The sequence below is a fragment of the Carica papaya genome, chromosome 9, assembly GCF_054855325.1.
Source record: "Carica papaya isolate Zhongbai chromosome 9, ASM5485532v1, whole genome shotgun sequence".
Taxonomy (NCBI): Eukaryota; Viridiplantae; Streptophyta; class Magnoliopsida; order Brassicales; family Caricaceae; genus Carica; species Carica papaya.
This window is the reverse complement of record NC_142317.1, coordinates 15,280,534-15,307,149: the sequence shown is the minus strand read 5'-3', so window position 1 is coordinate 15,307,149 and position 26,616 is coordinate 15,280,534. Positions and strand designations below refer to the sequence as shown.

Genomic DNA, 26,616 nt, shown 5'->3' with positions numbered 1-26,616 from the left:
AGCTTGATGGAAGGGCGGCTCCTACCTTGTAACAGCAATGCGTCTTTTAGCTGTTGAATGCCTTTTATTCTTCATTTTGTTATGGGTTTCTCCCTATCCGAGCTATATATTCTAGTATGCACATATGTTTTTGGTTTTTGCTTTCAACCTTTTCGTGTTCTCTGTTCTTAAGCTTTAGACATTTCTCTCTTGTTCTGTTTATTCAAGTTCACAATAATAGTCTCCTGGACCAAAAGCTATTGTTGCATGAGGAAAATGTTTTTCAGTTTGATTTGATTGATTCAATTTTAGATTGTAGAAAAAATCTTTGCGGCTATTTTGATGGTCTCTTCAACATCTACTGTATGGCTATTAATGGGGGAGGTGGTTGTAAAGTCTCTGCTGAGGACTCATTGCATCTTGTTGAAGCCTTAAGGTATGTCTGCTAATTGCTGCGGCCCGAGGTGATCCTTTTTTTTTCTCTAAAGGAGCACAATGAGTTTACCCACTATACATTTATTTACTATTACCATTATTATTTTGTGTTATCTACTTCATTTGCGTGGCTAAAATTTTTATTTTGCAGCATGGTTATCACGGAACTTCCTATGGATCATGCTAAGAATGCATTAGAGAAGTTATGCCTGTCAGTTGCAACTCCTTTAGAGGTCTGTCTTTCATCATTAATAAATTCATTCTGTGACATTCTGCTCTTGATAATATGAACTAATAATTGATAACCAGGAAGCTTTAGGAGAAGGTCTGGAGAAGAAACATGCTTGCGAGTTAACAGTTCACATTGATCGATTTGCATACATCTTTCGGTCTGATTAACATTCTTTTCTTTTTTGTGATATACTTCCCTCATGTCTATTAAATTTTCCTCAACATGCTACTGTAACCAATTTTAGGTACGTAAATCACCCTGAAGCTGTAGCTGATGCAATTGGGAGGCATTGGAAAATTTTCAATGTCATATTTGAGCTGTAAGTATTTCTTTTTTGTTTTATTGGATATTTACTTTGTAATCCTACATTTTCCTACCTTAGGTAATCCTTTTCTTTTGATGATTTTGGTTTAGTCATGCTTGGGACATGCGGACAATGGAATCACTTTGCCGAGCTTGCAAATATGCTGTGAGTTTGCTCTGGAATCTCGTTTAATGGGTTAACTAGCTGAACATTTGAAACCAACTCATGAAGGAAAATTAGTTCAACTTAGAAAGTTAATGCATATTTAACATTTTCTAATTCATGTGGAATTTAACATCATCCATTACCAACCACTGGGGCAAACCCAAGAAAATACAACAATGTAAAAATCAAGTTCCGCAAAATTTAAGTTTTAGAGCTCGTTGCAGAGAACCCATCAATCTCTAGATTCAAGGCACTCTGCAACCTGTGTTTACTTTTGTGAATTGTTTTAATATTTATAGGTGAGGCATATGATGAGTTTCCATTTTAATAGATGTTAACTAGTTTCGAGTTCACTCCTAATAAATGATAAATGCTGTCAATAGTGAGTTCCTAATTTTAAGAATCTTTAGTTGATCTTATTTTCTAATTTAACATCAAATACTTCCTATTCAACCTCTTTCCAAACCACTATCCTAAAATTGTCTTTTATCTTATTAAGTTAAGTTTAAACTAAGATGCTTATGGACATAGGCCCACATCCCTGCTGCCTAGGCCCACACCTGTGCCATAATTCTTTCTACCACTTCTTTTCTCTCTTCCTCTTTTTTCTTTCCTTCGCCAATTCTTGGGGCATAATATCACCCCCCCACTTCTGGATGGTGCCTCTCTGCAAGCATGAAAAATGGTGCATACTGCTTTGCATTGATAGATGCACGCATTTTCACTACATCTAGTGACAAATAGACTCCAGCTTGCTGAACTTCTATCAACTGAAGATGGATTGTAGTTTCCTAGCATAGGGCTCATTTTGAAATTCTGATAGGTGTTGCTATTCGTCACTTAACTGTTATCAGAACGACTTGAACAGAATGCTATGGGGCTGTTGTGTGCAGAATTTACAAATTTGAAACCCTTTTGGTTTGGTTGTGTACACTGTATTGGAGGGGGGAGTGATGTTAGGGATCCTAACTACCAAAAGAATAATAGTAAAATAATAATTCAAAAATAGTTATTTCTGTTTTAGGTATTTAGGGATACTTGTATACGGGAATAAATTCTGTCAACTAGTTGTCAATGTTGACCAAGTCTAGGAAGATAAGATTAGGCAGTTGTTGAAGTTATTCATAAGCAGTGTAATAGTTTTTATAGGAAGTTTTCGCAAGTTCTGGACAGATCTGGCAGTAACTGTTTTCTACCAACAACAGAAGCTGTTTATTTGACTTATGCTGTATAAATTCCCATTTCTAACGAACTAAACTATGAATGAAATTATGAAAGGTATTGAGTCCTTATTTACTCGAGAGTGGTCGATTCTCTCTTAATGGGCCCTAATTTACTTTAACATAGATTAAGGTAGGAAAACTCAAAGAACAATTAAAAATTTCTGCTGATTTTCGTGATAATCATCTCATAATTAGATTCATCTGTAGGAAACATTTCCGGTTGTTTTGGTAGACGGAGATGGAATTATTAGAGCCGATGTTCCTTTTAGAAGGGCAGAATCGAAATATAGTGTTGAACAAGTAGGCGTAACCTGTAGGGACCTTAGTACCTACTAAAATGCTTAGAGGTTGTTTGACTTAACTTAAAAGTATAGGAACTTTTGAGTTCTATTCAATAGCTTATAAGTTGTTAAAAGTTTTTTTAAAATTAAGTTATTGAAGTTTTTAGGTAATCTATATCAGTTGCTTTATGTGATTTTGACAAAATATAACTCATAAGATGTTAGTTTTGTTGAAATGATATAATTATGTTTCAGCCATTTGCAAATGACATTAAAGACAATTGCCTGGTGAATAACAACATTTTTTAAAGAGCTTGCAAACTCATTTTTCCCCAAAAAAAGTTATCTCAAACACTCTCGAAATTGTATACCTGGTATCCACTTGACCTATAATTTCCTGGTCACTGAAGAAAGTAAGCTCATTATTTATATGCAGGAGCCAGAATTCGTGGCACATGTTTTTTTTAGCTTCAAACAAACCTAATAAGCAGGTGTTTATAAGCCCTTGCTTTCTTTTACCAAAAAGGAAGATTGGATTGGCGATGCTTCTAAAAACTTAAAAGAGATTCCTAAACACCCTCCAAATATCGATGCTTGACAATTGTTGACAGAACCTTACAACTATGCCAGATCCAACTCTTATTACCTTGTTTCTGCATTTGCATGAAGTTGGTTTTTGCATTTATTTGAGGTTGCCGATAAGAGCCAGGTTTTCCTGAAATTATAAAATAGTTTGTTTAAGTTTATTCTATTATCTTTCTAATGTTAGGCATCTAAATTGTAGAATTTGATGAATATTTACTAATTCTACAATGATGGATTTCTATTCACTCTTGTCAATGGAGAAATTACCAAAAACACAAAAAGCCAACTTGAACAAGATAAAGAATTGGTTAAATCAGAATACTGCTTTTAGTCAAAATTTATACTATTTGCATTGCCCTCATATTTTTATTTCTGAGAATTGAATTTTGTATCAAACTTAATCTTTAGCAGACATTACCAAATATCTTGTATGATAGCTGATTTTAATATTTCTAGTCCAGTTGTTATTAGTACAGTTTACTATGCTAGCTGGATTATTTTTGGAGATTAAACCGTTAACTTTTTCAACCACTGAGTTACATATTTATGCAAATGATTTTCTGTATAGGGTTAAGGACATATTTTATTCAAGTTTACTAGGCCATAAGATGAGCTGAATGTTTTCTTTAGGTGAGAACTTCTGGAAGATACATAGTTAACATAATTGGAGAAATGCTGGGGAAGATTCAGGTTCTATATCAACAGCATCATCAGCCTTGCTTTCTTTATCTTTCCAGTGAGGTGATAAAGGTATTGCTTTGGTCTTCTTAACAAGAGCAACTCTACTTGTTTTAAGTCTTAAATTTGAGCAATTAACACATTCTGTTCTGGGGCTGTAGATATTTGGCTCCGATCCATCTTGTGCGAACTATCTGAAGAGTTTGATTGAAGCACTTTTTACACACACGACATGTCTTCTCACAAGTATTAAGGTATGAGTTCAGTGAGTAGCACTTTTTTGAGTAGTATATTAAGAAACGATTCAGTGAGTACTTTTCTTCGGATTCTTGAGACTCATTGGTGTTTCCCCGTTTCTGTATGAATTACACAGGAATTTACTGCAAGACCAGACATAGCAGATGATTGCTTTTTGTTGGCATCAAGATGCATTCGCTATTGTCCTCAACTATTTATTCCTTCTCCTATATTTCCGTTGTTAGTGGATTGCTCCTTGACTGGGATCACGGTGCTTCACAGGTTTAGCTTACTCTCTCTTATATGAATGGATATGGTCATTCTGGTTGAGTCCCTAAGTGCTTTGTTCTAAGGGGCCTAATTATTGACATGGAATCTTTATGCAGAGAAGCCTGCAACTCCATTTTGACTTTCTTATCTGATATTTTTGATCTGGCAAAGTCAGTCAACGAAAAACAATTTTTGTTGATAAGAGATGATGTGATAATTCCTCGAGGCCCTACCATTACGAGGTTGTTGATTGCCTCATTGACTGGAGCACTCCCAAGTTCTCGATTAGAAACGGTGGCGCTTAGTATTTTGTTCAACTTTTAGTGATTTTTCCATAGTTATTCCTTTCTGATATTCATGAAGATTTTCTTTTTTATTCCAGGTAACTTACACACTGCTGGCTCTTACTCGAGCATATGGAATGCAAGCTCTGGAGTGGGCTAAAGGGAGTGTTACACTAATCCCATTGACTGCAGTGACAGAGACGGAGCGGTCAAAGTTCTTACATGCCTTGTCGGATGCAGCATATGGAGCTGATGTGAAGACTCTAATGGCTCCGGTTGAAGAGTTGTCCGATGTATGTCGCCGCAACAGAACTGTTCAAGAAATTGTTCAGGGAGCTCTTAAGCCACTGGACTTGCGTATATCACTTGTATCATAATTGGAAGGTGAGGAACCGTGGGCTATTTTGTTTAGGCCTCAGACCACTACCATCAGTTTAAAGTGAATGTATTGTGTTGGTTTTTCCTTGGTTCCATTGATGTATATGGATCATTGTTCTCCAATTTTTTTCACGGGAGAGTATTTTGTATTTACCATGGTGGAGGTCAGAATGTTTGTTGTATCTTTAGCGGGGGGAGGGGGTGTGGGATGCGAGTGGTTCGACAAACGTATTGGATTGGCTTCATTTTTGGGGTAAAATTCTTTATACGATGGTAATTTTCATTTGTAATGGAAAAATTTTAATATTAGGCATTCTTAAAATTTAAAGGAACATTTTTTCTCCAGTTAAATGTGTATTTTGTCTGTTATTTATTTTCGTTCCAAGAAGATTTTCATTAATCCATAAACTGTAATAGTACCCAGCAGAAGTTACCCAAAGAATTTGAACCCAAAAAAAATTATTTTCGTTGGAAAGATATTCTACAATATAACTGGAGAGTTGTACTGTTGAGTTAAATTTTGTCTAAAATATAGCAATTTTATTTTCCTTCAAACAAAAAACTCTTTTCTCCTCTGCGTATTTATTTCCTTCTGCTATGGCATTTCTCCTTCACGTACTCAAGACGTATCCTTTGGTAGCTTCATATTCTGCTTAGACTAAGAAAGCTTTCTTCATTCATTAACAAAGGTTGAAGTCTCATTATGACCACAAATTTTAACATTATAATTTTAGATTGTAAATTTAATATTATTTTAAAAGAAATTCATTTTTTATAGGATACCAATATCTAAATTATGTTTATGTAATTTACCTTTTTTTTTCTGAGAGCATCCTCTCAACTTTGTAAACATTTTAATCATTAACTTTAATGTCACATGAAATCAATCAAGTAAATTGACAGATCATAAAAAAATATTGTTACAGTAAATTTAAGTTCAGTGATTTAACTGTTAGAAGTAGAGCCTTTCAAAAATTGTAATATATAAACATTAGCTCAATAAATCCCGGTGATTAAAGTCTTTGAACGAATTGCTAGAATGAACGAATTTGCAATAACAAATGCAGTATTAAGCGGTTGGCACAATCAATTTCTATCTAAAAAGCATATAAAAATTATGAAAAATAAAATGTTTTAAAACCGTATTCCAAACAAGTTGTCTTTCTTTTTTAGATTTTATTCCATTTTAAATATTTTTCTTCAACTATTTTTGATTCAACCTTCTTAGCTTACAATTGATTGCAATTTAGCAAACTTTTAATCATTAATCACGTTTGACCAAATTTTCAAATAGATAAAATTTCAAATGTTAAAACTAAAAACCAAATGTTCCGGGAATCTTTTAACCTAAAACTACAAATCAAATTAACTAAATCATTGTAGCTCATAACTAAGATATCATATATTTGATACTCATAATAAATTCTTATTTTAAATTTTACTTATTAAATAATGTATTCCACTTTTATATTTTGTAGCCTTTTAAAAAATTTTGTAGTTTTTTTACTAATAAGCTTGATCTTTAAAAAATTCAAGAAATTGAAAAATCTAATTGTGGTGGCTATCTCTCCTCCACTTCCCTATTCGTCAACATCTTTTGCTTCAACATCTTACCACTTACAAGTGTCACTATCACCATTCTTGTAATAACCTAAAAAACATGATTAAAGTAGTTTGGTATGATTTACAAGATTTATTGATGCAGAACCCATGATAAAAAATGTGATCGAAAACTCAAATTCAATTAGCACCAAAAACTTAATCCCTGGATAAATTCTCCATATTTAACCCACAATCAACTGATAATTGGAATTAAGGTAATAGAGATAAATGAATTGATTTAAATACCACAAAAAAAAAATTTGATAAGTTAAAATCAATTCAAAAAAAATATTAATGAAAATACCACAAATTACTTTAATAAGTAGACACCAATTCTTCACTCAATAAAAATGTTGAAGAAAATCTCATTAGTTGAAAAGTTAAAAACTTTTAAATTTTATTGACTTCAAACTTGAATCTTGAATACAATTTATGAGGCTGACTTATAGTTGAAGGCTAAATGAAATATAAGGAAAGAAAATCTCCTAATTAATTGCAATTGCTTTTCTAGGAAAAGAATAAGCTACAAAATTAAGAAAATAATACTAATTAATATAGATATGATTACCTATCTTGAATTATACAAGATTTCTTTCTAATGTTGTTGAGATATTAATGTTCATGAAATGATTCTTGAGTTAAATATGATACAAACTTATAAGATGTGAAGATATGCTTTAATTTTCTCTTTTCACTTGAGCAGAATCTCCCCTTATATTTTTATACCGAAATTTCGGCAGCATCTTTCTTTATAATTATCTTTATATTACACTAAAAAATATCTTCATGATAAGTAAATTAATTTTCTTGAAAAGAAACTTGAAGCTACATACCTTGTAGAACATGTTGCTTTAACTCCGACAGAATCTCAACTTAATTTCTAAGCTTTTTCTAATATCAGAAATACTACTCATATAACTTAAAAATCATCCTTAAAGTTTCAAGAGAAACGAAATTAAAATGAAAGAGAAAACACACTTAAAGCCCGTGGGTTCTCCCTTGGTTGGCTGTGAGATTTTGCTCTCCCTTAGGGGATTTTATCTATCACTTGAGAGATTTTCTTCTGATTCTTCATCCAACTATTTTCTCACTTTTCTAAAGAATTTTTCTTACCTTCTATGGGGTTTTTCTAGCCTCGAGAAGCATTCTCAAGCCTAAAAACTTAGTTTTTCTTTGTGAGGGAAAAACTCTTCTTAAGGAATTTTAGTTATCCGAATCTAATCGTTTTCACTCTGATTGACTTAAAACTTAATATTTAACCATAAAAATTAGTCTTTCACTTAAATAGCCATACAACACACGAGAGATTCGTCTAGAGAAAATTTGGGTCATTACACCTTGGCTCCCCTCTCTCATAAATAGGGGATGATGGGAAGGCAGAGAAGCATATTGAGGAAGAGAAGAGAGAAAGAAGGGAAAAAATGAGAGGAGTAAGCTCTCAAGGGTAACCCCTGGGTTTTAGGTAAGCATATCTCTCTCATTTTAATTCAGTTTTTCATGAAACTTTGAGGGTAATTTTTTAGTAACATGATGGATATTTTGGACGATAGATATTACTCAAAAACATCCCAGAACTCTGCCAAAACTTCGATGGAAAATTGTGATAAACTAAAAGGAGACTCTGTCCGTTTAAAAACAGAAAATCAAATTTTTTATAAAGGGAGATTCTGCCTGCATCAACAGAGAAATTTAAAGGTTTTATAGGGAAAAACTCTTCCGGATTGAGCAGAGAGATTAGAGTTTGTGTAAAATGGGACTTTTCCCAAATCAAGGTTTGTATAGGACCCAAGGTCTGGGGATATTGTGATTGTATAACATACATAGTTTTTAAGAGTTTTCATCAATGTTTTATACGTACTTTCGTATATAAAGTACAAGTGTTTTGTGAAAGTGTTATTGTGTTTTAAGTGTTATTTTACCTATGTGTTTTGGAAAGTAATTTTAATAAGTGTGCATTGGTCGTTATCGATGTAAGCCATTCCAAAAGCGCCTGCATGATGTTAGGCTTCTATGTGTCCATACATAATCGTTCTATTTTCGAGTGTATGGAAAAGTGTTAGGTGTTAAGAGTGGGCTTGTGCATGCATGACAGTAGGAAGATATGAATGGCCCTCCATAACGGTGATGTAGTATAGCTCATTGTACAATGTAGCCAAGTGAATGAAACTTTATGATTTAATTATTTGTTTTTTGACTCAATTATTCGTAATTTGCAAATATATAAGATATATATTTGATGTGTGCAAAAGCTATATATATTACATGTATTACACTGTGTATAATAATATTTGTTTATTGGGATTAGTGTACTCACTCCCTCATTATTTTCAGATCCTGCAGAGATTGCTGAGGAGTAAGCGGTAATAGCAAAGAAGTTTTTTGCAAGTTAGGCTCTATAAAAAATCAAGTTACTATTTTGTACTTTTGCTTTATAATGTAAGAAAAAAAAATTTAGAGTCTAATATTTTATGCATATGATGTACATATATCAATGGATGTAATGCTTCTGCACTTTTATACAAATAAAAGTTTTTTTTATGTTTTATTTAATTAAGTGTAAAATATAGTGTGCTCTAGACACGCCCTATAAGAGATGAGTGGCCATGACAGGTGATATTATTGCACAGTTCTAGAAACATCCCTTGATACGAGACATAGGGTTATATGAGACTTAGATTAGAGAATTTAGTACAGTCTGATGTTGCAAGCAACTCTCCTAACATAGTATTTCTAGATGTAGGAAATGGTAAGGGAGAGGAGAGAAACTGCACGTTCGGATAGGGAGAATCGCCTCGAGTAGACTGTTGAGAAGCTCACACAACTAGTGGTAGGCTTTATCTCAACAGTAAACTAAAACATGGCCCATAATCCTAATAGTGACTGTAGTGGCAATTAGAATCATACCTCTACAAATACGTCGCAGCCAGCTGAGCCAGATAATAATAAGCTGATTAAGTAGTTTAGAGGGTTGAATCTATCTATCTTCCGAGGAGGACTTTCTTTGACAATAGTTGAATAATGGCTCTTGTAAATAGAGAAGAGGCTCAAAGTTCTCAAGCCTGCATCTAAGCAGAAGGTAGAACTCGTTACTTTCATGTTCGAGGAAATTGCGGAGCATTGGTGGTGACTTAAGAAGGTTCCATGACAAGTACTTTCCTGATTATATTAAGGAACAAAAGCTAATGGAGTTCATAAAGCTAAAAAAAGGAAACATAATTGTAACAGAGTATGCAGAGAAGTTTACAGAGTTGATTCGCTTTGCATCGCACCTTGTAGTTGAAGAAAACACAAAAGCTACGTAGTTCCAGAGGGGGCTACGTAAAAAAATATGGGAATTATCTTCATGATGCAGATACGAACATACAAGAAGGCATTGGTATAAGCAAAGATAGCCGAAGAGAATTTATTGCAGCAGCACCAGTAACCCCATAACTTTTTACTAGTTAACAAGAGGAGGGCCCCAGAGCAACCATGGTTAGACAAAAGACAGAAAACTGATCCCATTATTACTGTGAAGGCTCTAACACAAGTGATAGGTCAGACTTCTCAACATTGTGGAAAATATCACGGCACTAAACCCTACTACAAGCTGACAAAGGCATGTTTCAAGTGTGGTAGCAACCAACATCAGATCAAGAACCGTCCTCTCCTCACTGAGCAAAACAAGCCAAAAACTCAACGGATGGTATGTGCCATCACAAAAAAAGATGTTGAAGCTTCTCAAGACATAATCCAAGGTATGTTTACTATCTCTGGTACTTTGGCTAGAGTCCTAATAGACCCAAGATCTTCGTATTCTTTTGTTTCATTTGGTTTCACACAATATCTGAATATCGATAAGACCTTGCTAAATTTTATACTAATAGTCTCCACCTCCCACCAACAAAGACTTAACAACTCATACAGTGTGTTGAGACTGTATCATAGAGATAGCTGGCAAGAATATGTTAGTAGATCTCATACTTCTAGATATGCACGACTTTAACATTATATTAGAAATGGACTGGCTTGCGCCTTATCATGCCAATTTAGATTGTCATGGGAAAATTGTGACATTTAATATTCTAAATGACAAAGCGTTCAAGTTTAAAGGCTTAACAGAATCTCAGTGCCCATGCTTGATTTCTTATGTTCAAACGCCTTGATTATAAGAGAAAAGATGAACAAGATATCTCTTATATATAATAGAGCACAAAGAAGATGTAAATGTACAATGGATATCCATGGTAAAAGATTTTCCGGATATTTTCCTAGAAGATCTCCTAGACTTACCACTAGATCGAGAAATCGGGTTCATTATCAATGTGATTTCAAGTATAAACCCGATCTTAAAGGCACTATATAGAATGGGAAAGGCAGAACTTGAGGAGTTGAAGAAAACATTACAAGAGTTACTAGACAAAGGCTTCATCAGACTAAGTGTTTCATTATAAGGAGCTCCAGTGCTATTCGTGAAGAAGAAAGATGGAACCATGAGGTTATGCATCGACTATCGGTAGTTAAATCAAATCACTATCAAGAACAAATACCCACTACCACGTATTGATGATCTATTTGATCAACTCTAATGAGCATAAGTGTTCTCGAAGATTAATCTACGCTCTGGGTACCATCAGCTAAAAATTAAGAAAAATAACATTCCCAAGACGACATAGGACCAGATATGGTCATTATGATTCTTAGTCAACCCTTTTGGTCTAACAAATACCCCTGCATCATTTATGGATCTCATGAATAGAGTATTTCAGTCATTCCTAGATAAGTTTGTCATTGTCTTTGTTGATGACATACTAATCTACTCACAAAGCAAAGTGGAATATGTAGAATATTTGACTAGAGTGTTGGGAACACTACAAGAAAAGAAGTTGTATGCCAAATTTAAGATATATGAGTTTTGGTTAACACAAGTTTCATTCCTTGGGCATATAGTTTTCAAGGAAGAGATTTCAGTAGACCCATCTAAGGTAGAAGCTGTAATGAATTGGAAGAGGCCAACGACAATAACAAAAACCCGAAGTACTCTCGGCTTGTGTAACACCACAAACACCTTTGTGCTTAATTTGTAATATGCACCCCTATTTATTCGGACCCTAAGGCCATTTAAACTCTTTGAATTTTGTATTTTAAATTTCTGGATGAATTTTATATTTTAATTTCGTGTCTATTTAGTTAAATAATTATTAAAATTATTTTTATTAATTTATTTGTTGATAATTTGTTTTAAAAATGCAAATAAAAGATTTCAAGAAAAATGGAGGAGAAACGGCAAAAATCCTACTGGAATGCCCACAAGAAAGACCCCGCCCATGCGGGCTCTGTGCGACCGTCTGCATGGAGGAGGCCTGCAGCGTGCGGCAGGTTAGGGCAGCATGTGCTGCCTCGGGTAGAGCATACCACCCAATTGGGCATCGTGCATCGCCTTCAGGCATTGCGGGCAACCGGTAGGGCGGAGCAATCAACTGGAAAGGCAGTGTGTCGCCGCCGGCTTGGGCAGCATGCTGTCATCACTTGGGGGACATGCCACCATCGTTTGGGTGGCATGCCTCCAATTTTTGCATCGCTATCACGTCGCATCGTCCATCTATCCATCATTTCACCTTAACTTTCTTTTTCTTCACCAGATTTCGCCACTTGGTGTAAATCTAACGATCCTCATTTTATATAAATAAGGACCTCCTCTTCACATTTCCTCACCACTCCCACTTCATTCTTCTACCTACCAAAGAGTTTTAATAAGCCCTTATAAGTCCTAAGCGATAATAAGCCTTAAACTAAAAACTCTATGCCCTAGGCCCTAGGCCCTAGGCCCTGGGCCCTGGGCCCTAATGCTTACTAAGCCCTAAGCATTAAGCACTAAGAAAGCTAAGCTCTATGCTTTAAACCCTAAACCCTAAACCCTAAGACTTAAGTCATAATAATCCTTAAACCCAAATTTTTAGGTCCCAAGTCTTAAGCCTTAAACCCTGAACTCTAAACTCTAATAAGTCTTTAGCCCTAATAAATCTTAAGCTCTAAGCCTTAAACCCTAAATTCTAAACCCTAATCTTTAAAGAGTTATACCTAAAGAGTTGTTTCAATGATGTATCATAGCCAAGTTGAAACATGTAATGACTCGGATAAGTATGTATATGTAATAAGGTTTAAAAACTAAGTTTTAAAGCAAATGAAGCAAAAATGATGAGATTCGGATAACCATAATTCTTTTAGAATAGTTTTTTCCTCACAAGAAAAAGCTGAGTTTTTAGGCTCGAGAATGCTTCTCGAGGCTATAAAGACCTCATAAAAGATAAGAAAAATGCTTTGGAAAAGTGAAAAAAATAATTGGATGAAGAATCGGGAGAAAATCTCTCAAATGAGAGAGAAATTCCCCTGATGAGCTCTTTTTGACACTTTTAGTTTGATTTGGGTCTCGAGATTAAATACTTAGAATTTGATATTTTAATTTGGCTAAAGACTATCCAAGATATTAAGGAAGAAGTATGTGGAAAAATAAAAATGTCCATAGAAGATAAATTAGGAGAAATGAGGTCAAACCCGAGAGACATGTACATGAATGACATGTTTGACCTTTTGGGATTATTTGGGCCAAAAGTGGGCCAAATGGACTCGAAAAAAGCTCAAACCAAGACCATGTGATAGCTGTCTTCTTAAGAAACACATGAAGCATAGGTTTGCCCAAAAATATTAATAATTGAGCAAGTTATAGAGTTTTGAAATAAGGGTATAGGCATGGACCTTGCTTTATGTGCAGTTTAGACCTTTTGGGACTTAGGTGGACCTTAAATGAGCCAAATGTAGTTGTTTTGAGCCCAAATTTAGTTGGTAAGTAGCTGAAACCACGAAAAGCAAGTGAAGGTAAAATGGGCCACAAACGCATAAGAATTGAGGGAGTTATGGTTGTTTGAATTCATGGCATGCACATGAAGTGAAGTTTTGGGCCTTATGGGTTTACGTGGGCCTATGCATGCATGGCAGTAGGAAGATGTGAATGGCTCCATAATGATGATGAAGTGGAGCTCATTGTACAATGTAGCGAAGTGCATATGTTTTCTGATTCTGGAACATGTGTCTCGTTGTACAATATGGCGCACTGTACCTGCTCAGTAATCGATACATGTGAGAGTGTAATGCATTGTACAATGCAACAATATATTTTTTGAATCATGATTCTGATTTCAATTTTTGACTGTGCATCTATTTTCAGTGATAGTTAATACGTTTTTTAGTAAAGTATATCATATATATATGTTTTGATGTATGTGAAAATTATCTATATTGCATGTATTAGTTGTGTTATTATAATATCTGCTTACTGGGATAGTTTATCTCATTCTCCCATCATTTTTTTGATAGTGAGGATTTCGCTGCAAAATAGTAACTGATACGAAAGAGAAGTTGAGAAATTAAACTCTGAGATCAGGTTATTGGTTTGTACTTTTGTATTATAAGATACGAAAAATTTTAGAGTCTCGTATATATGTATCTGATGTACATGTTTCAAATGATGTAACACTTCTCCGCACTCTGTGTATATTAATTAAATTTAATTCTTGTTATTTAATTTTGTATAAACTGTAAGTGTGCTCTGGGCACACTCCAGAAGAAGAGGGGGTGGGCTGCGACAGGTGGTATCAGAGCATGGTTCTAGGATATATCCCTTGAATATAAGGTTTAGGGTTACATGGAACCTAGAATAGTATAGTGGAACTTAAATTAGTACTACAAAACATAGAGGAAACTCTCTCTCGACCCTTAAGTGTTTAGATAAAGAAAAATAAATCCAAGGAGAGAGTGACACACACGAGTTCCAGAAGACATGACTAAATAGAATCCTAAATGATACGTATAGTGAAAGCCTTAGGTGAGATATTTTAGATACTCGCAGACTTTTTAAGGATCTAAGGAATAAAGAATCTAGGGATGAGTGTTTTGAGATGTGAAGAGGAATCCTATATGATTGATCTTTGATATTTAAAAGAGTTGCTCTCACCAAAGAAATTACAAAGTGAGGCAAGTGTTTATGCCTTTATGGTGAGAGTTGGAATGAAACATGATATGTTGGGAAATAAAAGATCATGAGTAAACATCCTATTGATAGTATTGAAGACAGGCATTACTATGACTTAGAAGAATGAATCTTACGGATCTTGAGGTCATATGAATAAAATATGTGTTTTAGAGGATGTGAGCTATTTCTGTTGATTGAAGAAAGACTAGCTATTAGAATAGAATGTTGTTGCCCCAGTACTGAGAACCAGTTCAAACTACAAAAGTGTACAACACCACTCTAAGGATTACCCTCCCATTCAAGTAAAGAATAAGTCGAGAACTTAAGAGGAGGTGTATTATCACCCAGTTGAGAATTATAAGGAAACCATATTCCTAAAAGTGATTTTTTGAACAAAGTGAAATGATACCCTTGAACCTTCAGGATGAGAATAGACAAGTATTATTGGAGAATAACAACCAGTAGTGGGACAACTATCAAGACCAGTTTCCCATTTTTAAGTTGAAGCAAATGATCATACATAACTCAAGATCTTACTTCACTTGGACTTGTACATTTCTTAGATATCCTGAGTGGATACAAATAAGTGAACAAGGTAAAATAGGGGAGACCACCCAGGAAACTAAACTTTTACTAGTCATGCCCCTAGGAGTGATCATTTCAAATCTTTGGGAATTCATAATACTTAACCTTAGAGAGATAAAATCCATTAACGAATATGATTGATCTTAATGAGACCTTTGATGGACCCCACTATTGAAGGATCCTAATACGTCCCGACAATAAGGAAATCTATACTTAAAGACTTTAGATGAACTCGATCAATAATTAAGATTTTGGGAGTCACCCATACTAGATAAACTTAAGGTTAATAGTATATTGTGATACCAAGTGCAGACCAATTCCTTATAAATCCACCTTTATTTTTGGAGGTCAGAAAAGTGATGATCCACTTTGGACTTGTGACTCTTCCAAACTGTAAGTCTGAGAACAAGGTTCTAGAAGAAATCAAGAGACATGATGAAAACTTAACAAACTTGGATGGAGAGAATAGGCCTTGATAAGTTGATGATTCATACGACTTAACTAGAAAGAGTGAGTTGTTGGATATCAAGTCATGGAGGAAGGAGAGAAGGTCTTGATTCATGAGAATACTAAACCAATATCCATAAGATTAATGTTAGGGAGTCATTAAACACATACACTTGATTTGGGGTTCTCAATATCTTAAGGAACTACAAAACATAAAAATGATGTTGAGGTCATGTAGAAGTAATTAAGAGCCATATTCATTGTGTGGAGTTCCATACTTGATTATTTTAAAGATAAAGACCTTATGAGCACTTGATCAAGCATCAAGGTATTATTTAGAGACCAACCCAAACCTTACTAAATGTAAGGATAGTAATATAGATCCTTATGAGAAGTTATGTAAGGTGAAATAATTTGATGGGATTCAGAAGCGACTTCCCAATTATTGTACCCTTATATCGAGCATTCGAAAATAATTAACAAACTTGGGAGCATTTATGAACCACTATAGAATATAAGCATGAGACTAGATTTCCAAGATAAGTTAAGGAGTTACAATTCTATTAATGGGAGATAAATGACTGTTATCTTTGAAGTGAATAGAGAATTACAATTGAGCCACCATAAGCTACATATAGTGAAGATACCTATTTTACAGCTAATTGGGGAGACAAGCATTTCAAGCCTTAGCAAAATTATCGGTAGCCTAGTCAGAAATAGATAGTAAAGAACTAGTTAAGATACATTTTTGGAAATGATGTCATAAGTTGTCATTGACTAAGTTTGTGCATTGAGAAGAGGGAAACCATAGCGATCAGCAATCTATTGAGAAGAAGATCAAGGATGCAAGCTTATTGTGTCCCCAGGGTAGTTGAATTTGGAGGACAAAATTCCTTATTAAGGGAGGGACTATGTAATGACCCAAATTTTCTCTAGACAAATTTTTCGTATTTTGTATGGATATTTAAGCATGTATATGTGTGCAGAGAGATGTAATAAGATTAAAAAACTAAGTTTTAAAGCAAGTGAAGTGAAAACGATGAGATTTGGATAACAAAAATTCTTTCAGAAGAGTTTTTTCCTCACAAGAGAAAGTTGAGTTTTTAGGCTCGAGAATGCTTCTGAGGCTATAAAGACCACATAAAAGATAAGAAAAATACTTTGGAAAAGTGAAAAAATAATTGGATGAAGAATCGGGAGAAAATCTCTCGAGTGAGAAAGAAATTCCCTTGATGAGCTCTTCTTACCCTTTTAGTTTGATTTGGGTCTTGAAATTAAAATACTTAGAATTTGAGACTCTAATTTGGCTGAAGACTATCCAAGATATTAAGAAAGAAGTATGTGGAAAAATAAAAATGTCCATAGAAGATAAATTGGGAGAAATGAGGTCAAACCCGAGAGACATGTACATGAATGACATGTTTGACCTTTCGGCATTATTTGGGTCAAAAGTGGGCCAAATGGACTCAAAAAAAGCCCAAACCAAGACCATGTGATAGCTGCCTTCTTAAGAAACATGTGAAGTATAAGTTTGCCCAAAAAGATTAAAAATTGGGCAAGTTATAGAATTTTGAAATAAGAGTATAGGCATGGATCTAGCTTTATTTGCAGTTTGGACCTTTTAGCTCTTAGGTAGACCTTAAATGAGCCAAATGTAGTCGTTTTGAGCCCAAATTTAATTAATAAGTACCTGAAACCACGACAAACAAGTGGAGGTAAAATGGGCGAATCAAGGCATCCGCATGAAGTGTAGTTTTGGGCCTTATGGGTTTAGGTGGGCCTATGCATGCATGTTAGTAGAAAGATGTGAATGGCCCCCCATAATGATGATGAAGTGGAGCTCATTGTACAATGTAGCGAAGTGCATCTGTTTTCTGATTCTTGAACATGTGCCTCGTTGTACAGTGTGGCGCACTGTACTTGTTCAGTGATCAGTACATGTAAGAGATAGCGCATTGTACAATGCAGCAATGTGTTTTTTGAATCATGATTCTGATTTTAATTTTTGACTGTGCATCTGTTTGCAGTGATAGTGAATACATTTTTTAACAAAGTATATCAAATATATATATATATATATATATGTTTTGATGTGTGTGAAAGGTAATATACATTGCATGTATTAGTTGTGTTGTCATAATATCTGTTTATTGGAATAGTTTATCTCACTCCCCGATCATTTTTCAAATAGTGAGGATTTCGCTGTAAAATAGTAACTGATACGACAGAGAAGTTGAGAACTTAGACTCAAAGACTAGATTATTGGTTTGTACTTTAGTATTACAAGATAAGAAAAATTTTAAAACCTCGTATATATGTATCTAATGTACATATTTCAAAGGATGTAACACTTCTCCGCACTTTGTGTATATTAATTAAAATTAATTCTTGTTATTTAATTTTGTATGAAGTGTAAGTGTGCTCCAGACACACCCCAGAAGAAGAGGAGGCAAGTTGCGATAAAACATCTTTTAGAAAACTCATAATCATCACATACAATACAAAGTAACGAAAAAAAAGTAATAAAATATTATGGATTTCAAGATCTTTAAAAATTTTATGAGTATCACTAACTTGTTCAGAAAGGGTGCAAGGCTTGAGTCATAGAACCTTCAAGTAGTGACGACATGTAACACGACCTCTGCAAAAACATTAAATAAATTCTTGAATATGCAATTCGTTTTTTATCAGTAAGTATGTAATTTAAGCACATATATTTACAAAAAGAATAAATCATAAAAATCTTAAAATGTGAGTGGATAATATAAATAACAAAAGAATAGGTTGAAACATTTAACCACTAATAATTTTATATTTATGGTTAACCAAATAAAAACTATTAGCAAAAAATATAAGGTGTCCTACAACCAAGAGAACTAAATCAGGAAAGTACTAATAGCCACGAAACTAAATCCTTTTTTTAGTTAGAAAATACATAAAAGAATACTTGACAATAGGATTCATAGATAGAAATTATTCACGAAATCTATAGCTTCCAATCTATTTATATGGAATAACTGCATAACAAAATAATTAACTGGATGATTAACTAAAAAAATTGAACGAAAGGAAAAAAGCAAATACTATAACACCTTTTTTTTTCTTTTCTCAAACTGTAGGTATATTACGGTAAGCCTTAAACTCCAAGCTCTAAACCCTAAACCCTAAAAAATTATATCTAAAGAGTTGTTTCAATGATCTACTAGAGTTAAGTTTAGACATCTCTCAAAAAGCTTATAGTCATCACATGCAATCCAAAGTAACGAAAAAGAAGTAATAAAATATTATTGATTAGAAAATTTCTATAAATTTTCCAGGCATCACTAACCTATTCCAAAAGGGTACAAGACTTGAGTCTTAGAATCTTTAAAGAGTGATAGCATGTAAAAAATGTAATAATTCTACCATCCCATCAAATAAGTAGAAGATTCATTAAACTTCGAAACGCTACTGATGCAAATAAGGTTAAAAACACTTAAGATACTCAAAGAGCATAAGAAGGTGACTTGGAGCAAATTTCAAATGATGTAAACACAAATACAGTTCCAAACCTGGAAAGTTTCAGTGGACCAGTAACAAGATCAAAGGCAAAGAAGTTTAAAGAGTTGCTCTAAGTTTTTACGAAAAAACATGTAGATGATGGGCTGGCCAATTGTGAAAAGTTCAAATATGAGCTTTTTAACACTCAAGCAATCTTTTATAACTTTATACAAAATGACCAATTCAAACAAAAATTAATTATCACTATGTACTCAATTTTAATTAGAAATAACAAAGAATTCCTAAAGAAACAAGATACACGAATTCAACTCTAAAAGTAAACTAAAACAATCTAAACAATGAAGAGCACACACTTGATATAGAAATAAGTGTATGATGATTTTTATGTTAATTAGGCAACAACGAATCAATATTATTACCTCAAAATTGAGTGAAACACGAGTGCCCATACTAGGAGAGTAAACACGTGAAGGAGTGATTTGTGAGGTTGCAATCTATTTTGTTTGTCATTAAAATTTCAGATTTAAAGATGGAGCCATAAGGGAGTGAAAGAACATCAAAAGATCAAGAATTCATCCTTAAAGCAATGCAACAACAATTTGAGAGGATTCAACTAGCTATTGACAACATGAATGAGAAACTAGAGAAACAACAACGTGAGTTAAATTCCATGAGAGGGGAAGCTTCCCAAACCAATTCAGGGGAAAGAAGACTTCCACACCACCTTTTGATGAGGAACTGGAGGAAGAATTGATGACCAAGCTACTTTGGTCAATGAAGGTCGAAATTATGGTAGGGGTCGAAACGATCTTGATAAAAAAATTGGGAGCATCAAAATGAAAATCCCATCATTTCTAGACAATAATGATCCTAATGCTTATCTTGAATGGGAGCGCAAGGTGGAGCTTATTTTTGAGTGCCACAATTATTCGGAGGAGAAAAAGATAAGCTTGTGGCCGTGGAGTTTGGAGGGTGTGCCATTGTGTGGTGGGATCAACTCATCACAAGTAAAAGGAGAAATGAAGAGAGATCTATTTCCACTTGGGCCGAAATGAAGGCTATCATGAGAAGGCGCTTTGTTCCTACTCACTACTATAGGGACTTACATAAAAAATTGCAAGGCCTTATACAAGGGAACAAGAGTGTAGAAGACTACTACAAAGAGATGGAGATAGCCATGATAAGGGCAAATATTGAAGAGGATAAGGAAGTTACTATGACAAGGTTCTTAAATGGCCTTAACAAAGATATAGCCAACATTGTAGAGCTTCAACATTATGTGGAGATTGATGATATGGTGCACATGGCTATAAAGATTGAAAGACAATTAAAGAGAAAGGAGAACACTAGGCAAGCCAACACTTACTCGGTCCAAAATTCCAATTGGAGACCGAATTGGAGGGGAGATAGCAAGGCTGTCCAATTCAAAAGAGATGAAAAAACCAAGCCAAAAAAAGCTAATGATAATAAAAACAAAGGTATTTCTAACTCCTAAACTCCTAGGAATAGAGATATCAAGTGTTTCAGATGCTTCGATTTTGGTCATATTGCATCTCAATGCCCAAATAAAAGGGTAATGGTGATGTGTGTGGTGATGGTGTTGAAACGAATGATGAGAATGATGCGGAGGATAAAATGCCTCCTTTGGAGGATTGTAGTGATGGGAAAATGCCTATAGAAGGTAGATTGTTGGTTTCTAGACGTGCTTTGAATATGCAAGTAAGAAATAATGATGAGGGGTTAAGTTGCAAAGAGAGAACATTTTTCATTCTAGATGTCTAGTGAATGGAAAATTGTGTAGCATGATTATTGATGGGGGTAGTTGTGTAAATGTGACTAGTACCTTATTTGTTGATAAACTGGTTTTGGAAACTACAAAACATCATAAACCTTATAAGCTACAATGGTGTAACAATAGTGGGGAGGTGAGAGTTAATAAGCAAGTGCGGGTGCCTTTTACTATTGGGAAGTATAGTGATGAGGTGATATGTGATGTAGTTCCTATGCAAGCTAGTCATATTTTGCTGGGTAGACCATGGCAATGGGATAGGAGAGTGATGCATGATGGGTATCTCAATAGGTACATGGTAGGAAAAGAGGGCAAAAAGTATACTCTTCTTCCTTTAACCCCTAAACAAATTTTTGAAGACCAAATACAACTTGAAAAGTCCCATGATGAATTCGCACAAAGAGAGACCGAGAGAAAAAGAAAAGAAAAAGAAAAAGAGAAAAGAAAAGAGAGTGAGAGAAAATTAGAGTAGAAAAATGAAGATCAAAAGGAAAAAGAAAGAGAGATGCATTCTTCCATAGAAAAGAATGAGGGATAGAAAATGAGCTTTTATGCTAAAATGAGAGATGTGAGGAAAGTTTTATTTTCTAACAAGCCAATTGTTGTACTCATGTACAAGGAAGCTTGTTTCTCAACTAACGAACTTGACCCTTCTTTGCCAAGTATTGTGGTTGAAGTTTTGCAGGAATTTAGCGATGTTTTTCCTAATGATTTACCTCAAGGTTTACCACCATTGAGAGGGATTGAGCATCAAATTGACTTCATTCCCAGGGCTGCCATACCAAATAGACCAACCTATAGGAACAATCCCGAGGAGACTAAAGAGCTTCAAAGGCAAGTGGAGGAGCTCTTACAAAAGGGGCACATTCGAGAAAGTTTAAGTCCATGCGCAGTGCCCGTCTTATTAGTACCTAAAAAAGATGGTAGTTGGCATATGTGTGTTGATTGTAGAGCCGTCAACAAAATAACGGTAAAATATCGACACCCAATACCTCGACTTGATGATATGTTAGATGAGTTGCATGGTGCTTGTGTATTTTCTAAAATTGATCTTAAAAGTGGTTATCACCAAATAAGAATGAAACCAGGAGATGAATGGAAAACTGCTTTTAAAACAAAACAAAGGTTATATGAGTGGTTGTTTATGCCATTTGGCTTAACTAATGCGCCAAATACTTTCATGCGTTTAATGAACCATGTTTTACATGAATTTATTGGAAAATTTGTGGTTGTCTACTTCGATGATATTCTTGTGTATAGCAAATCTATTGATTAGCATATCATGCATTTGAGGCAAGTGTTTGACACATTGTGCAAATTTCAACTATATGCTAATATGAAGAAATGTACATTTTACATTGATCGCATCATTTTCTTAGGATATGTCGTGAGTGCAAAAGGAATCGAGGTAGATAGTGAAAAGGTAAAGGCTATTCAAGAGTGGCCGACACCTAAAAGTGTAAGTGAGGTGCGTAGTTTTCATGGTTTGACAAGTTTCTATAGGAGATTTGTAAAAGATTTTAGTGTCGTTGCTGCCCCTTTAATTGAAATCATGAAAAAAGATAAGGGTTTTGTTTGGAAAAAAGAGTAAGAACATGCATTTTCCTTATTGAAAGAAAAGTTATGTAATGTGCCTTTATTAAGATTGCCTAATTTTGATTCAACTTTTGAAATTGAATGTGATGCCTTTGGGCTTGGGATAGGTGCTGTTCTTATGCAGGATAAAAGACCCATTGCTTACTTCAGTGAGAAGCTCAATGGTGCACAATTGAATTATTCCACCTATGACAAAGAGTTTTATGCTTTGGTAAGAGCATTAGAGACATGGCAACATTATTTGTTACTAAAAGAATTTGTGATTCACACTGATCATGAATCTTTGAGGAATTTGAAAGGGCAAGGCAAGCTTAGTAAACGACATACAAAATGGGTAGAATTCATAGAGTCCTTCCCATATGTGATCCAATATAAGCAAGGAAAAGAAAATGTTGTAGCTGATGCGCTTTCATGAATGTACAGTCTTATATCTATTATTTCTACAAAATTATTGGGATTTGAGTATTTCAAACAATTATATGTGCATGATAGTGATTTTTCAAATGTTTATGTGGCTTGTGAACATGCGGTATTTCAAGACTTTTATAGGCATGATGGTTTTCTATTTAAAAAGGGAAAATTATTTGTGCCTAATAGTTCTATTAGGGAGTTGCTTGTTCGTGAAGCACATAGTGGTGGTTTAATTGGATATTTTGGGACTGACAAAACTTTGAGCATTTTACATGAACATTTCTTTTGGCCTAATATGCATAAACATGTTGAGAAAATTTGTGCGCAGTGCATCTCATGTAGGCAAGCTAAGTCTAGAGTTCAACCACATGGATTATATATGCCATTACCCATTCCTACATATCTTTGGGTTGATATTTCTATGGACTTTTTATTGGGTTTGCCTAGGACTAGAAAAGGTCGAGACTCAATATTTGTTGTTGTTGATCGTTTTTCCAAAATGGCACACTTCATACCATCTCACAAAACAGATGATGCCACATATATAGCGGATTTGTTTTTTCGCGAAGTTGTTAGAATGCATGACATTCCTAAAACCATTGTGTTCGATAGGGATGTTAAGTTTTTAAGCCACTTTTGGCGAGTTTTGTGGTCCAAACTTGGGACCAAACTTTTATTTTCTACTACTTCACATCCACAAACGGATGGTCAAACTGAAGTAGTAAATAGAACACTTGGTACATTATTACGTGCTTTAATTGGAAGGAATGTTAAAACTTGGGAAGATATGCTACCATTTGTTGAATTTGCTTATAATCGGAGTATACATTCTTCTACTGGATTTTCTCCTTTTGAAATTATGTATGGTTTTAATCCATTAACTCCACTTGATTTGTTGCCTATTTCTATAAGTGACATTTCTAATTTGGATGGACATAAGAAAGCGGTTAAAGTAATTCATGAAAAAGCAAGGCAGAACATTAAAAAGAAAAATGAACAAGTAGCATCCCATGTCAATAAAGGAAGGCGCAAGATTTCATTTGAACTCGAAGATTGGGTGTGGGTTCATATGCGCAAGGAACAATTTCCATCAAAACGGAAATCTAAGTTGGATGCTTGTGGGGATGGTCTATTTCAAATCATAGCCAAAATCAATGAAAATGCCTACAAAGTGGACCTACCAGGTGAGTATAGTGTTTCGGCTACATTTAACATATCTGATTTATCCCCTTTTGAAATTGATGCAGGAATTGATTAGAGGACGAATCCTTTTGAGGGGAGGGGGAATGATGCAAACAAGGCTAAAAACACTCAAGATACTCAAATAGCATCAGAAGATGACTTGGAGCATATTTCAAATGATGTAAATACAAATACAGTTCCAAACCTGAAAAGTTTCAGCGGACCAGTAATAAAATCAAAGGCAAAGAAGCTTAAAGAGTTCTTCCAAGTTTTTACAAAAAAAACATGTGGATGATGGGCTGGCCAATTATGGAAAGTTCAAATATGAGCTTTTTGAACAGCATAAATTCGTAACTTTAATTAGATTTAAGTGATTTGGGATAATTTGGGATTGTTTGAGTCTTATTGCTAATGGATGAATAAGTCTTGTATATGGGCTGGATTAGTTGAATTGTTTTAAGTATTTTGGATTATTTTATTTTAGTTTGAGTTAATTAAGCCCATATAGTTAAGTATAACTCATTTTGGGCTTAAGTCTTGTCTTAGTGTTATTACAAGATTGAGCCCATAACTATATGATGCCACAAACAATTAATGGTGTTGGTTAAGAAGATTGGAGTTACAAGGAGTTACATAACAATTACCAACCTATAATTAGCCTAGTTATTATTGGAGTTACAATTGTAATTACCACATAATTAACTTAGTTATTGTGGGAGTTACAATTGTAGTTATTGTATTGTAACTTATCATTGATTTCTTTGGCTATAAACACCAAAGGAACTCTTCTTTGTGGACATCAAGAGTTGTAATCAAACATTTCAGAATTGAGTTGAGAGTGTTTTGGCTTTCTTTTCACTTTGTGCACAAGGTGTTGATTTGGAATACAATTGTTATCACTTGTATTTCAATTTTGATTTCCTATTTCAATTGTTCTTGGTGCTTGTTTGGATTGGGTTCAAGGGATATCATTTATCTTTCTTGGGTTCTCTTTAACTTCTATCATTTGGGTGATTGAACAAATTTGGTTCCTTTTTTTACTTGTGATCTAAATTCCGTTCTAAACCGATTGAAGAGTTCTAAGGTTCAAGCAAGGGTCTTGGGGTTCTGCATCAGAAAATCTAGGTCATTACAATCCGAGAGGACCAAAAAAATACTAGAAGACATGTTATGGGTAAGCATACTAGAAATTGGGGGAAATTGGGACAACCATTTACCCTTAATAGAGATTTCTCATAATAATAGCTATCAGGCTAACACTACCATGGTGCCATATGAGGCACCTTATGGAAGGCTGTGTAGATCATCGATATGTTGGGAAAAAGTGGGAGAACGAACAATTATTGGTCCCGACCTTATGAAAATGACCAATGCAAAAATAGTAGTAATTAGAAAAAATATGCAAACAACACAGAGTAGATAAAAGAGTTATTCCAATAATAGGGGGAACCTCATAGTTGAAGCTGGCGACCACGTATTTCTAAAAGTATCATTGAAAGGGTTCTTGAGATTTGGAAATAAAGGAAAATTTGTCCCTAATTTATCGGGTCTTTCGAGATATTAGAAACATTCAGTACACTTGCTTATAGGATTGCACTTGCACTAGAACTATCAGGAGTACACAGTGTATATCATATGTCCATGATATGTAAATAGTTCCCTGACCCCACTCGTGTGCTACAATATGAAACACTTCCGTTAGAGAATAACCTGATGCAAATAAGGCAGCATACAAGAACATTGATCTAATTCAGCTACCTAATAATCCGATTATAAGAGCGAGGTTGAAGAAATTCAAAGACGAATTAAACAAAATGATTCAAGCCTTGTAGAATGACATTGACAAAATTCAAGAATGCAACAAGGAAGCTTGCATCGAACTTGAGTTGAATAAGATAAATCAAGCTTGGTCACACTAACATAAGTGGAAGTTATACAGGCCCATTATGAAGTTGAACCAGTTTGCTTGAAAGGGTCATAACTTGGGCTTCTGATATCCGAATTAGTTGATTCAAAAGCCTAAACTTATCTACACATTTGGGGTTACAATTTTCATGAAAAACCTAGTCCAAATTCGGATTTTATCAGATAGATAATTGGCTCGCAAATTTCATAACGAATTCTAACTTAGATAAATTGAATCTACTTGTCTTCATTATTGTATCTAGTCTCTTATTTTTCTTATTAGATAGAAATATGTATTTAGTAATATGAAGAGTTGTGACTCTTAAAATTTTTAAAACTTATCATTGAGAATTGTTCTAAGTATAAATAGGTAGTATTCTCTTTTATAAAAATAGATAAATCGATATATGAATTTGCTTAATGCAAGGTTTCTTAAGAGATGTTTTTCTCTTGTTCTTATTCTTGTTTGAATCAGGATTCTACGAGTAAAGCTAATTATTTTGTGAGTAGTTTATTCTAAGGTTCTCTTTAAGGGTTAA

The 26,616-nt window shown here is 34.3% G+C and overlaps 1 protein-coding gene across 3 annotated transcripts in view; it reads left to right on the top strand.

Moving 5' to 3' along the window:
• MOS14 (ARM repeat superfamily protein) overlaps window positions 1–5,396 on the top strand; it is a 49,067-nt gene extending 43,671 nt beyond the window's left edge. For all 3 annotated transcript variants that reach the window (XM_088210992.1, XM_088210991.1, XM_088210993.1), the window contains 10 exons: window positions 292–415; window positions 566–647; window positions 724–803; window positions 891–965; window positions 1,061–1,115; window positions 3,835–3,954; window positions 4,044–4,136; window positions 4,256–4,401; window positions 4,506–4,683; window positions 4,772–5,396. In XM_088210992.1, the coding sequence (XP_088067118.1) occupies window positions 292–415; window positions 566–647; window positions 724–803; window positions 891–965; window positions 1,061–1,115; window positions 3,835–3,954; window positions 4,044–4,136; window positions 4,256–4,401; window positions 4,506–4,683; window positions 4,772–5,050 (1,232 nt within the window). In that variant the 3' untranslated portion in view covers window positions 5,051–5,396. The remainder of the gene's footprint in view (window positions 1–291; window positions 416–565; window positions 648–723; window positions 804–890; window positions 966–1,060; window positions 1,116–3,834; window positions 3,955–4,043; window positions 4,137–4,255; window positions 4,402–4,505; window positions 4,684–4,771) is intronic.
• Window positions 5,397–26,616: the final 21,220 nt, after the last annotated feature.